Source organism: Colobus angolensis, unplaced genomic scaffold (genome assembly GCF_000951035.1).
Source record: "Colobus angolensis palliatus isolate OR3802 unplaced genomic scaffold, Cang.pa_1.0 Scaffold179, whole genome shotgun sequence".
NCBI lineage: Eukaryota > Metazoa > Chordata > Mammalia > Primates > Cercopithecidae > Colobus > Colobus angolensis.
In genome coordinates, this window is record NW_012114921.1 from 377,579 (window position 1) to 391,400 (window position 13,822).

General features: G+C 39.1%; 1 protein-coding gene across 2 annotated transcripts in view; it reads right to left on the reverse strand.

Moving 5' to 3' along the window:
* DDIAS (DNA damage-induced apoptosis suppressor) overlaps nt 1-13,822 on the reverse strand; it is a 34,519-nt gene that overhangs the window by 16,186 nt on the left and 4,511 nt on the right. The window contains exons 2-5 of one of the 2 annotated variants that reach the window (XM_011938900.1): nt 6,173-6,272; nt 5,510-5,601; nt 5,220-5,294; nt 4,409-4,537 (exon numbers count right to left, since the gene is read on the reverse strand). In XM_011938900.1, coding sequence (XP_011794290.1) covers nt 4,409-4,537; nt 5,220-5,294; nt 5,510-5,601; nt 6,173-6,220 — 344 coding nt within the window. In that variant the 5' untranslated portion in view covers nt 6,221-6,272. The remainder of the gene's footprint in view (nt 1-4,408; nt 4,538-5,219; nt 5,295-5,509; nt 5,602-6,172; nt 6,273-13,822) is intronic. The other variant, XM_011938901.1, reaches the window with a different exon arrangement.

Sequence of the window (13,822 nt, forward strand, 5' to 3'; positions counted from 1 at the left end):
AAAAACCAGACAAATAAACAAACTTAGGAATATACCTAACCAAGGAGGTAAAAGACCTCTACAAGAAAAACTGCAAAACACTGCTGAAAGAAATCATGGACAGCACAAACGAATGGAAACACATCCCATGCTCGTGGATAGGTACAATCGATATTGTGAAAATGACCATGCTGCCAAAAGCAATCTACAAATTCAATGCAATCCCTACCACCACTATTCTTCAAAGAATTAGAAAAAAAAAATTTTAAAATGCATATGGTGAAACCCCGTCTCTACTAAAAAATACAAAAAACTAGCCGGGCGAGGTGGCAGACGCCTGTAGTCCCAGCTACTCGGGAGGCTGAGGCAAAAGCAATCTACAAATTCAATGCAATCCCTACCACCACTATTCTTCAAAGAATTAGAAAAAAAAAATTTTAAAATGCATATGGTGAAACCCTGTCTCTACTAAAAAATACAAAAAACTAGCCGGGCGAGGTGGCAGACGCCTGTAGTCCCAGCTACTCGGGAGGCTGAGGCAGGAGAATGGCGTAAACCCGGGAAGCGGAGCTTGTAGTGAGCTGAGATCCGGCCACTGCACTCCAGCCTGGGCCACAGAGCAAGACTCCGTCTCAAAAAAAAAAAATGCATATGGAACCAAGACATAGCCGACATAGCCAAAGAAAGACTAAGCAAAAAGAACAAACCTGGAGGCATCACATTACGTGATTCAAACTATAAGGCCATAGTCACCAAAACACCATGGTACTGGTATAAAAATAGGCACACAGGCCAATGGAACAGAATAGAGAAACCAGAAATAAACTCAAATACTTACAGCCAACTGATCTTTGACAAAGCAAACAATAGTGGGGAAAGGACACCCTCTTCAACAAATGGTGCTGGGATCATTGGTTAGCCACATGTAGGAGAATGAACCTTATACAAAAGCAACTCAAGATGGATTAAGGACTTAAATCTAAGACCTGAAACTACAAAAATTCCAGAAGATAACATTGCAAAAACCCTTCTAGACACTGGCATACCCAAAAGCAAACGCAATAAAAACAAAGATAAATAGCTGGGACTTAATTAAACTAAAGAGCTTTTGCATGGCCAAATAACAGCCAGCAGAGTAAACAGACAACAGACAGAGTGGGAGAAAATCTTCACAATCTATATGTCTGACAAAGGACTAATATCCAGAATCTACAATGAACTCAAACAAATCAGTAAGAAAAAACAAACAATCCCATCAAACAGTAGGCTAAGGACATAAATAGACAATTCTCAAATGGCCAACAAAACATATGAAAAAATACTCAACATCACTAATGACCATGGAAATGCAAATCAAAATCACAATGCAATACCGCCTTATTCCTGCAAGAATGGCCATAATTAAAAAAATCAAAAAACAGTAGATGCTGGTGTGGATGCAGCGATCAAGGAACACGTCTACATTGCTGGCAGAAATGTAAACTAGTACAGCCACTATGAAAAATACTGTGGAGATTCCTTAAAGAACTAAAAGTAGAACTACCATTTGATCCAGCAATCGCACTACTGGGTATCTACCCAGAGGAAAATAAGTCATTATGTGAAGAAGATACTTGCACAGGCATGTTTATAGCAGCACAGTTCAGAATTGCAAAATCGTGGAACCAATCCAAATGTCCATCAATCAATGAGTGGATACAGAAACTGTGGTGTGTGTGTGTGTGTGTGTGTGTGTGTGTGTGTATACACCCATATATATATATATGATGAACTACTACTCAGTCATAAAAAGGAATGAATTAATGCCATTTGCAGTGACCTGGATGAGACTAGAGACTATTATTCTAAATGAAGTAACTCAGGAATGGAAAACCAAACACCATATATTCTCACTGATATGTGGGAGCTATGCTATGAGGATGCAAAGGCATAAGAATGATACAGTGGACTTTGGGGACTTGGGGGGAAGGGTAGGAGGGGGTGAGGGATAAAAGACTACAAATAGGGTGCAGTGTATACTGCTTGGGTGATGGGTGCACCAAAGTCTCACAAAACACCACTGAAGAACTTACTCATGTAGCCAAATACCACCTGTACCTCAATAACCTATGGGGAAAAAAAGATAAGCACCAGAAATTATGGATATAGTTTAAAAAAATTTTTGTGTCAATGTAGTATATGCAGAAAACAGGTTATAGTTCCATGGACTATGTTTCCACAGGCAAGGACTATGTGCCATGGGTTTTATATTCCAAAAGAGTCCCGTCACAATTCCTTTCCCAGGGCATTTTAAGCTCTAAGAAAGAGAGAGAAAGATGTCATTCTGAATACAAATTTCGCTGCCAATTTGGAAGTAATATGGTGATTATGAAGGTAGACAGAATTCAGATTGTGTAGGCTTGAATATGTTTCTGCCCCTAACCAGCTGGCTGTGTGATGATTTGCGGTAAGTTACTTAACTTTTCCAAGCCTCAGTTGTCTCCTTTAAAGGCTGGCATTAACAACAGTATTCATTTCATAGGGCTGTTGTATTAAAAGATATAATGCCCACAAAGCTCTTAGCACAGTGCCTACCGTACAGCAAACACTCACTAATGTTATCTATTGGTATTACCAGTCTAAATAAGTAACAATGGCATTATTGTTTAACCTAAATTTTTGTTGCAGATTATCTTTAAAATAAATGACCGGAAAGAGTTTTAAAAATATTTTATATCTATATATTACTGATAATGTATCAGATAATGTTCTAGGCATGTTATGTATATTAACCTATTTGATCCTTACAAGAACCTTATGAGGCAGATATCACTTTCCCCATTTTGAGGCTCAGATAATTACAGTGACTTGCCCAAGGCCACACAGCTACAACAGCAGGGTTGTGATTTGAATCCAGGCAGTCAGCTCCAGAGAATTATGCTTTTAATCATGATAACATACTGCAATAAGGTAAAGTATACTTATAATAGATTATAATAATAATAGCTACCACTTTGGAAATTCTAATATATGTTATGTATTCTACTAGAACATTTCTGTGCATTATCTCTAATTTATAATGATCCCATATTGTGGGTACCATGATCCCACCTTACAAATGAGTAATTAGACTCACAGAAGTTAAATATCTTGCCCTAGGTCACATAGTTAATGAGAGGCAGAGCCTACACACAACTCTGTTGTGTTCTCTGAAGCTTGAAATTGTTCCATTACAGTAAGTCCTCATTTAACATTAGTGATAGGTTCTTGGATACTGTGACTTTAAGCAAAACTACTTATAGCAGGTTCTCAAATAACATCATTATAACGTTGATGAGAAAAAAATGTGTTTCACTATACATCATTTTGCTTAAAGTTGCGGTGTCTTAGAATCCGACAACATTAAGTAAGGACTGTATACCACACTGCTTCTAAGTATAGATTCTGATGAAAGGCAAATAGCCCATGGGTTTTAGTTGTTTCAAATGACAGGCAGCAACGTGAAAATGGGTGAACCTAAGACAATCTAAACACTATCATGCTATCACTTATTCATTCATTTAACGAACACTTGTTGAACATTTTCTATGAACTAAGCCCTAAGATGGATGCCAAGGATTTAATGATGAATAACACAAACAGGGTCTTTCTCTCAGAGCTTACAAATGATTACTTGAGAGACTGGCTTAATAAAGGAACACTGTGATAACTACTTCAAGGATTACTTAGAGTCTAGATACGAGTTAGAACTGCCCATCTCCTTTTCTGCCTCCCCATTCAATGCTAACCAGACAAAAAGACTAGTTAAGAATACTGCTGGCACACTACTCTTTCTTACATAGTTTTAGCTACTTACTAGTTATTCTTATCCTCTCTTCCATGCAGAGAGACAGTGTTCTGGAGAAACTTCAAACCTAACCTCTCATTTCTACTCTATAAAGATCAGAGGAAGACCCTAGGCTCTCAGGTATAGTTGGCTTGCATCTGAGCACCGTAATAAAGAATTATATGCCAAACACCTTTCTAGTTGCTAAAGGATAGAAATCACTATAACATGGTCTCTGGTCTCAAGGAGTTTATTTATTTACATTAAAAACTATTCTAAGGATCATGCAAAAATAAACAAACAATAAACAAAAGCCTCCTGTATTATTCCCAGGGATATCCCAGAAATGGGTTAAGTTTTGTACCCAGTATTGCGACTTACTCTCTGAGAAGTTATTTTTCTTCAATGAGGCAAGCATTTAGCAAAGGACTTGACAGTAACTTAAAACTTTTCTCTAGTAATAGACGATTAGCAGTGAAATCTGTTCTGGGATTTACAGAAGAACCAACTCCTGAGAGAATCGAATGTCCTGGTTTGGTAAATCTGGTCCTTGCCCTTGAGCCACAGGAAATCTACAGTGTGCACTTGTATTTCCTCTCTCACCCGTACAGACTTTACTTTTACCTTTTGGAGACCAGGATTATCCTAGAGAAGCACTTCTGACATGATGGATATATAAAACTTGAATTCTGGAGAGCAAGTACTGAGGCTAGAAGAAATTTTCTTCTTCTATTCATGTGTTCACACCGTGGCCTGCAAAACAAAATAGCCATTGGGATGACTGGCAAATCTTTCATTACAGTGCATATTCCTTTCTTAGGAAAATCACAACCTCTACTGCAAAGCTAATAGATGTCATGTGTTTCACTTTCAAAGTGAAGGTGGTGTCAATGTATTGGAAAATTAATTCTTTTTCTACTTAAAATATTAACAGGAAGAAAATCAGATTTAAAACAGTGTGGTTTAAGCAAATTCTTGTATCCTGTTTCTTAATAAATGCTCTATCCCAGTAATTCAGGAAAGATGTCATTTAGCCTCTTCACACCTTTACAAGAAGATACAAAACTTGTGTCTGCCATCAATACAAAGGAAACTACAGGTTGAGCATCTTGAATCTGAAAGTCCAAAACCCAAAATCTGAAATGTTTTGAGTGCACTATGATGGCACAAATCAAAATTCCACACGTAAGAACTTAACACAAACTTTGTTTCATGCACTAAATTATTAAAATAATTGTGGCTGGGCGCGGTGGCTCATGCCTATAATCCCAGCACTTTGGGAGGCCCAGGCGGGTGGGTCACCTGAGGTCAGGAGTTCGAGACCAGCCTGGCCAACATGTTTTCTCTACGAAAAATACAAAAATTAGCCGGGCATGGTGGTGAGTGCCTGTAATCCCAGCTACTCAGGAGGTTGCAGCAGGAGAATTGCTTGAACCTAGGAGGCGGAGGTTGCAGTGAGCCGAGATTGCACCATGGCACTCCAGCCTGTGCGACAAGAGCAAAACTCCATCTTAAAAAAAAAAAAAAAAAAAGGGTATTGTATAAAATTACCTTCAGGATATGTGTAAAAGATGTATATAAAACATAAACAAATTTTATGTTTAGACTTGGGTCCCATTCCTGTATCTCATTAATTGTATGCAAATATTTAAAAATGCAAAATTCACAAGACTTCTGGACCCAAACATTTCAGATAAAGTATATTCAATCTGTACACGAACTTACATGAATCTTTTAAAGAACCTAAATTGGTGGAAATGGTTCTTTTTTAGCTGAAATATCGTTTTATTAGATTCCAGTGTGCTCATTTTATACATCTTGGAAGAGAAAAGAAGACTTCAGATTTTTTTTTTTTGAGACGGAGTCTGGCTCTGTCGCCCAGGCTGGGGTGTAGTGGCCAGATCTCAGCTCACTGCAAGCTCCACCTCCTGGGTTTACGCCATTCTCCTGCCTCAGCCTCCCGAGTAGCTGGAACTACAGGCGCCCGCCACCTCGCCCAGCTAGTTTTTTATATTTTTTAGTAGAGACGGGGTTTCACCGTGTTAGCCAGGATGGTCTCGATCTCCTGACCTCATGATCCGTCCGTCTCGGCCTCCCAAAGTGCTGGGATTACAGGCTTGAGCCACCGCGCCTGGCGACTTCAGATTTTGTAAACAGAAAAAGCAAAATGTTACATGTCAAACGACAGCTCAAAGTGTTTTAATATCCTTGTATAAAACACATCAGGAAGGCCAAAGGTGGTGGCTCATGTCTGTAATCTCAGCACTTTGGGAGACTGAGGTGGGGGGATCACTTGAGCCCAGGAGTTTGAGACCAGCCTGGGAAACATAGGGAGACACTGTCTCTACAAAAAAAATAAGAGAATTAGCTGAGTGTGGTGGCACGTACCTGTAGTACCAGCTGCTTGGGAGGCTTAGGCAGGAGGATCAAGGCCATAGTGAGCTATGATGATGCCATGGCACTCCAGCCTGGGTGACAGAGCAAGACCCTATCTCCAAATAAACAAACAAAAAAATCAGAGGAGCAAAATAATAAAATACAGACATACCTCATTTCATTATGCTTCATTTTATTAAGCTTCACAGATATTGCATTTTTTTTTTTTTTTACAAATTGAAGGTTTATAACAACCTTGTCTCAAGCAAGTCAATTGGCATGTGCTCACTTTCCACCTGTCACATTTTGGTAATTCTCACAATATTTCAAAAGTTTTCATTTTTATTATATCTGATGGTGACTTGTGATCAGTGATCTTTGATGCTACTATTGTAATTGTTTTGGGGCACCACAAACTGCACCTGTAAGACGAATTTAATCTATAAATGTATATCCGACTGTCCCACCATCTCTCTCCCTCTTGTTGGGTCTCCCTATTCTGAGATACAACAATATTGAAATTAGGCCAGTTATTAACCCTACAATGACCTCTAAGTGTTCAGGTGAAAGGAAGAGTCACATGTCTCTCACTTTAAAACAAAAGACAGAAATAAAAATTAAGGTTAGTGAGGAAAGCATGTTGATAGCCGAGACAGACCAAAAGTCAGGTTTCTTGGGCCAAACAGCCAAGTTGGGAATGCAAAGGAAATGTTACTGAAGGAAATTAAAAGTGCTACTCCAGTGAACACATAAGTAAGAATGTAAAACAGCCTTTTTGTTGATATGGAGAAAACTTTAGTGGTCTGGATAGAAGATCAAACGAGCCACAACATTCCCTTAAATGAAAGCCTAATCCAGAGTAATACTCTAATGCTCTTCAATTCTATGAAGGCTGAGAGAAGTGAGGAAGCTGCAGAAAAAAATGCTTGAAGCTAGCAGAGGCTGGCTCTTGAAGTTTAGGAAAAGAAGCCATCTCCAAAACATAAAACATAACTTGCTGCAAGGTAACGCAGCAAGCGCTGATGTAGAAGCTGCAGAAAGTTATCCAAAAGATCTAGCTAAGATAACTAGATCTTAACTAGTTGATGATGGTGGCTACACTAAACAACAGATTTTAAATGTAGACACAACAGCCTTATATGGGAGGAAAATGACATCTAGGACTTTCATAGCTAGAGAAGTCAGCGCCTGGCTCCAAGGCTTGTCAGCACCTGGCACCTGGCTTCAAGGCTTCAAAGAACAGGCTAATTCTCTTGTTAGGGGCAAATGCAGCTGGTGACCTGATATTGATGCCAGTGCTCATTTGCCATTCCAAAAATCCTGCAGCCCTTAAGGATTATGCTGAATCTACTCTGCTTGTGCTCTAGAAATGGAAGAATAAAGCCTGGATGACAGCACATCTGCTTATAGCATGATTTACTGAATATTTTAAGCCCACTGTTGAGAGCTATTGCTCAGAAAAAAGGATTTCTTTCAAAATATTAATGCTCATTGACAACGCACCTGGTCACCCAAGAGCTCTGATGGAGATGCACAAGGAGACTGATATTATTTTCATGCCTGTTAACACATCCATTCTCTACCCATGGATCAAGGAGTCATTTTGACTTTCAAGTCTTACTATTTCAGAAACACATTTCCTAAGGTCATAGCTGCCATAGATAACGCTTCTTCTGATGGATCTGGGCAAAGTAAGTTGAAAATCTTCTGGAAAGGTTTCACTACGCTAGATGCTAATAAGAACATTCATGATTTATGGGAGGAAGTCAAAATATCAACACTAATTGGAGTTTGGAAGAAGCTGATTCTAGTCCTCATGGATGACTTTGAGGGGTTCAAGCTTTCAATGGAGGAAGTGACTGCATTTGTGGTGGAACAGCAAGAAATCTAGAATTAAAAAGTGGAGCCTGAAGATGTGACTCAATTGCTGCAATCTCATGATAAGGCATGAACTTATGAGGAGTTGCTTTTTATGGATAAACAAGAGAGTAGTTTCTTGATATGGAACCTACTCCTGGTGAGGGTGCTGTGAACATTGTTGAAATGACAACAAAGGATTTAGAATATTCCATAAGCTTAGTTGATAAGCAGTGGCAGGGTTTGAGAAGATTGACTCCAATTCTGAAAGAAGTTCTACTGTGGGTAAAACGCTATCAAACAGCCAGCACTACATGGTACAGAAAAATCTTTTGTGAAAGGAAGAGTCAGTGCAGCAAACTTCAATGTTGTCTTATTTTAAGAAATTGCCTCTGCAACCCCAACCTTCAGCAACTACCACCACAAGCAGTCAGCAACCATCAACACTGAGTGAGGAAGACCCTCCACCACAAAAAATTATGACTCATTGAAGGCTCAGATGATCATTAACATTTTTAAACAATAAAGTGTTTTTAAATTAAGATATGTATTTTTTAGACATAATGCTATTGCATACTTAGACTACAGTATAGTGTAAACACAACTTTTATTAATATATGCACTGGGAAACCAAAAAATTTGTGTGACTCACTTTACTGCAATATTTGCTTTATTGCAGGGGTCAGAAACCCAACCCATAATATCTCCGAAGTATGCCTGCAGCAATGTTCTCTTTATACTTTCTTTTCAAAAATTCAGCCTGGGCAACATGGTGAGAGCTCATCTCTCCCAAAAAACAAAAAAAAAGTTAGTCGGGCACAGTGGCATGAGCTTGTGGTCCCAGCTACTTGGGAGGCTAGATGGGAGGATCACTTGAGCCCGGGAGGTGAAGACTGCAGTGAGCTGTATTCATGGCATTGCACTCCAGCCTGGGTGACAGAGTGAGACTTTTTCTCAAAAAAAAAAAAAAAAAGAAAAAGAAAAGAAAAAAAGTTAAAAGTTGGTATGTGGCAGAGTGTGGTGGCTCAAGCTTATAATCCCAGCACTTTGGGAGGCCAAGGTGGGCACATCAACTGAGGTCAAGAGTTTGAGCCAGCCTCGCCAAAATGGTGAAACTCCGTCTCTACCAAAAATATAAAAAATTAGCCCGGTGTGGTGGTGCGCACCTGTAATCCCAGCTACTCAGGAGGCTGAGGCAAAATTGCTTGAACCTGGGAGGCAGAGGTTGTAGTGAGCCAAGATCGTGCCACTGCACTCCAGCCTGGGTGACATCTCTTTGAGGCTCTGTCTCAAAAAAAAAAAAAGGTTGGTTGGTTTGCCAATTTTTTAAATGGATTAGCTTATTTATAACATAAAATACATGCCTTACAACAAAGGTCTTTGTAACTGTTTGAGATAAAGTTGTATTAAGAAACTTTCATTTTTAAGCACATGGCAAAAGCTTTCAATTTCTGAAATGGGTGATACTGTTTTTGACACTGGCATCAGCAAACTGACAAAGTGGAGGTCACTCATTTTAAAAGAGTAGAATCTTTTTGGTATAGTACTCCATAAAGATGATTACAAACATAGAAATGTGGTGACTATGGAAGGGAGATGTTGCAGTGATACTAATCCTATTAGTCAATCAAAGTAACATTTCTATAAAAATAAAATCTTGCCACCTAAGATAATAAGATGGAAATTTGCAAAGATGAAAGATAAATAATTTACATAAGTCACTGATCTGTATACATTAAAGGGAGCACAGAAAAGAGAAGGCTAATCCTAATTTTTTGCTATCCTTGTTGGGATTCTTATGTATACATTAGTAAGGTTCTGCCAAAAGCCGATTATGTATTCCTAGATTTGGTTGTCACCTTAGGCTACATAGCAATCTCAAAGGACACGGTAGGGTAGGGAATATAGGATACAAATGAAAGGCGGAAAGAAAGGTCAAAGAAAAGTGCCATTATGAGTGCTAAAATCTCAAATTCCTCGCCATTGCAACTGTCAAAAGACAAAATTACAACAATTTTGCGAAAGATCTTAATTGGCTTTATTTATGATTCTGTCAGAGGTGTTTGAACAAAAGCAACTCCATCTTCCCTAGAGGGCGGGTAAAATGAAGCTGAGACATACTGGGCTGAATTCCCAGACGCTTAAGGCATTCTAAGTCATAGGATAAGATATGAGGTCGACACAAAATACAGGTTATAAAGACCCTGCTGATAAAACAGGTTGCAGTAAAGAAGCCAGCTAAAACCCACCAAAACCAAGATGGTGATGAGGGTGACCTCTGGTTGTCCTCATTGCTACACAGCCACCAGCGCCATGACAGTTCACAAATGCCATGGCAACGTCAGGAAGTTACCGTATATGGTCTAAAAGGAGGAGGCACAAATAATCGCATCTGGTTTAGCATACCATCGAGAAATAACCATAAAAATGGGCAGCCAGCAGCCCTCGGGACTGTTCTATGTCTTTTATTCCTTTACTTTCCTAGTAAACTTGCTCTCACTTTATGGACTCGCCCTGAATTCTTTCTTGTGCGAGACTGAAGAACCCTCTCTGGGGGTCTGGATTGGGACCTCTTTCCTGTAACAATTCTAGAATCGGGAAATACTTTATTCCATAAAATACAGTAAGTGTCCCAAGGGGCGGAGCAGAGAAGTTTGGTTTTATACACAGAGAAGGGCTGAAGAAAGTAGAAACAAAGAACAAAAAGCAGCTTGGTCATTTCAGAGTTACTTTCCTCCTAAAGTGGGAACAGAGGGACAGAAAAATACTGGAATAACTGGTTGACATAAGCTTACTTTTTGTTGTAAGCATCAAAGGCAGAGTGAACTTCATTGTCATGACAACTGAAACTGGCATGTGTGGGAAATTTGGTTATTTCTCTCTACTGAGTTCTAGGAAGGTCAGATAACAATGTAGTTTTAATTTGGTGGGGTGGAACTTTAAGTATAAATGTCTCTATTTTGATTTTTAGTCTGGTCTACTGGGGCCTAGTGCAGGAGCTTAGTCCAAAACAAAGGCCTCCTATAACTTTTAGTTAACACAACAATGGTGTAATGTCAACAAAGGCATCATCCCTCCACATTCTAAAATCCAATTTAGCGTAGGGTTTAGTATGGAGGTATACCTACCTGTGAGTTAGGGGAGCTAAAATAGCATAAAGCTCACTCCTGAATATGCTGTCTCTTACCTGCTTAAAATCCTGTTATTTAGAATGAAGCCTCAATATCTCACAATGGTCTGTGCAGCCCTGGGTTAGCTAGATCTTGCCAATACCTGACCTTACTTAATACCACTCTCCTTCTTAATCACTGTATTTCAAGCCATGCTGGCCTTCTTTCTGCTCCTCAAGCATACCAAACAATTTCCCTTTTCAGGCTTTTGTGCTTACTGTTCTCTTTGGCTAGGATATTCTTCCCTTAGGTCTTGGAATAGTCGGTTCTTTATCATCCTTCACTCGGTAACTCTGTTATCCCCTCAGAGAGCCCCACTTTAGCTCAAGTAGAATCTTCCTTCCTCTTAGTTTCTACGGCATCACCTGTTTTATCCTTCATGGTACTAATTGTGCTGGATAGTCATCCTGTATATGTCTTTGCTTACTTATTTTTGTTCGTTCTACCCATCACTAGCCTAAGTTTCATAAAGATGGGGACCTAGTCTACCCTGTTCTCTACTGTAACCCCAGTGCTTAGAACAGTGCTCAGCACACAGTAAGTTCACAATAAATATTTATTGAATAGGGCCAGGTGTGGTGGATCAGGCCTATAATCCCAGCACTTTGGGACGCCAAGGTGGGAGGATTGCTTGAACCCACCAGTTTGAGACCAGCCTGCGCAACACGGCAAGAACTCTGCAAGTAATAAAAAATATTAGCTGGGCATGGTGGTGCACTCTTGTAGTTCCAGCTACTCAGGAGGCGGAGGTGGGAGGGTCACTTGAGCCTGGGAGATTGAGGCTGCAGTGCAGTGATTGTGCCACTGCACTCCAGCCTGAGCAACAGAGACTAGTCTCAAAACAAAATGTATTGCATGAATGAAGAACTATAAGCAGAATTTTGCAATTCAAGAAAATTTTTATAACAGAGTAGGCATATGCCATATGATACCATAATTTTCTTCCTATTTGAAGTTCCCCTAAAAAATCTTTCTTTATTAACAAAGAGAATGGCTTTTCTTTTTTCCTACACCATATACTATTGTACCTCTGTAGTCCTACCATTTGTTTTGTCTATTGTAGTGTATTGTCTATTTGGTTTTATTCTCCCTAATGCCTATTCTCTTAACTTTCTTTTTGCTCTTTATGTGCTAGTAATTTATGCCAAGGGAAACAATCTGAGTTGTGTTCCTTGCTTCCCCACTCCCACAGTATGTTTCACATTTCTATGCCTTTGTTTTTTTCCATTCTTCTCTCTAAAATGCTCTTTCACTCTCCTGGTAATGCTTATTCTTCTTTAAGATCCTTCTTAGAAGTCTTCTTTTCTAGGACGTTTTCCCAGAAGTTAAATTACTGTTTAATTCATCACATGCCACATTATATTAAATTTATCTGTTCAATGTGGTTTGTTTTTCCTGGACCCAGAGTAAGATCTTAGAAGGACTATCTGTTTATATCTTCAGTGCCAAGCTCAGAAATTGTCAATCTGAACTTCAGATATTAATCTTCTTCATGAGTTGCAGTTCCTCTTCTTAAGCCACAATTTTGTCACTTAGCATTAAAAACACAATTTTACCAAATCATTTATTTTTTATTTTTTATTTTTTTTTGAGACGGAGTCTCGCTCTGTCGCCCAGGCTGGAGTGCAGTGGCCAGATCTCAGCTCACTGCAAGCTCCGCCTCCTGGGTTTACGCCATTCTCCTGCCTCAGCCTCCCGAGTAGCTGGGACTACAGGCGCCACCACCTCGCCCGGCTAGTTTTTTGGATTTTTTAGTAGAGACGGGGTTTCACCGGGTTAGCCAGGATGGTCTCGATCTCCTGACCTCGTGATCCGCCCGTCTCGGCCTCCCAAAGTGCTGGGATTACAGGCTTGAGCCACCGTGCCCGGCAATTTTATCAAATCATAAAATTATCTTATATTTGTATACGAAGTACACAGACTAGTTTCATATATAGTACCTTATTTAATACTTATTTTAATCATTACTTACATCTTCTCCTCACTTCTAATATTTTTACTTGTGTGCATATTGTGAGCAGAGACTGTTTTCTTTAGGGCTCTAAAACAGAATTTTATATTGTACCACAACACTATGGGCATTCATCAAATCATATTCTTTACACAGTTGCTATTCAAACTTTAGGAAATGGAATAAACTTGTGACATGACTTGTACACTGGGCTAAGTGAAAATAACGTACTGTCTGTCCTAAAAAAACTTGTTAATTGGGCAGACAACTCATCAATAAATGAAAAACTTAAATAAGCAGGAAATTTTGGATTCATTTCTAAATTAATTGTGCCAGCACTTAAGGAAGGTTGGTTACATTGTTTTTATTTAAGGGTTTATTGCCCTCTAGTGGATCAAATAAGTAAGTCTAAAAATCTATAAAAACAGCAAATTTGAGAACTGTAATGAAAGGGGTCATTAGTATTTTTACTATTTGTATTTCACCTGGTGAACCCCAGAAATTGGCAAAAAGGCTTCCCATTTATTGTCTGTTGGACAATAACAGAATAAGATGCTTTCAGACAGTTAATATTAATTAATTTCCTTTGGTGTTTTCATAGTATTTCCTTCATACTTGCCACCTAGTTTATTATTGTATTTATTTATTTATTTATTTGCCTAGGCTCTGGGGTGCTTTTAGAGT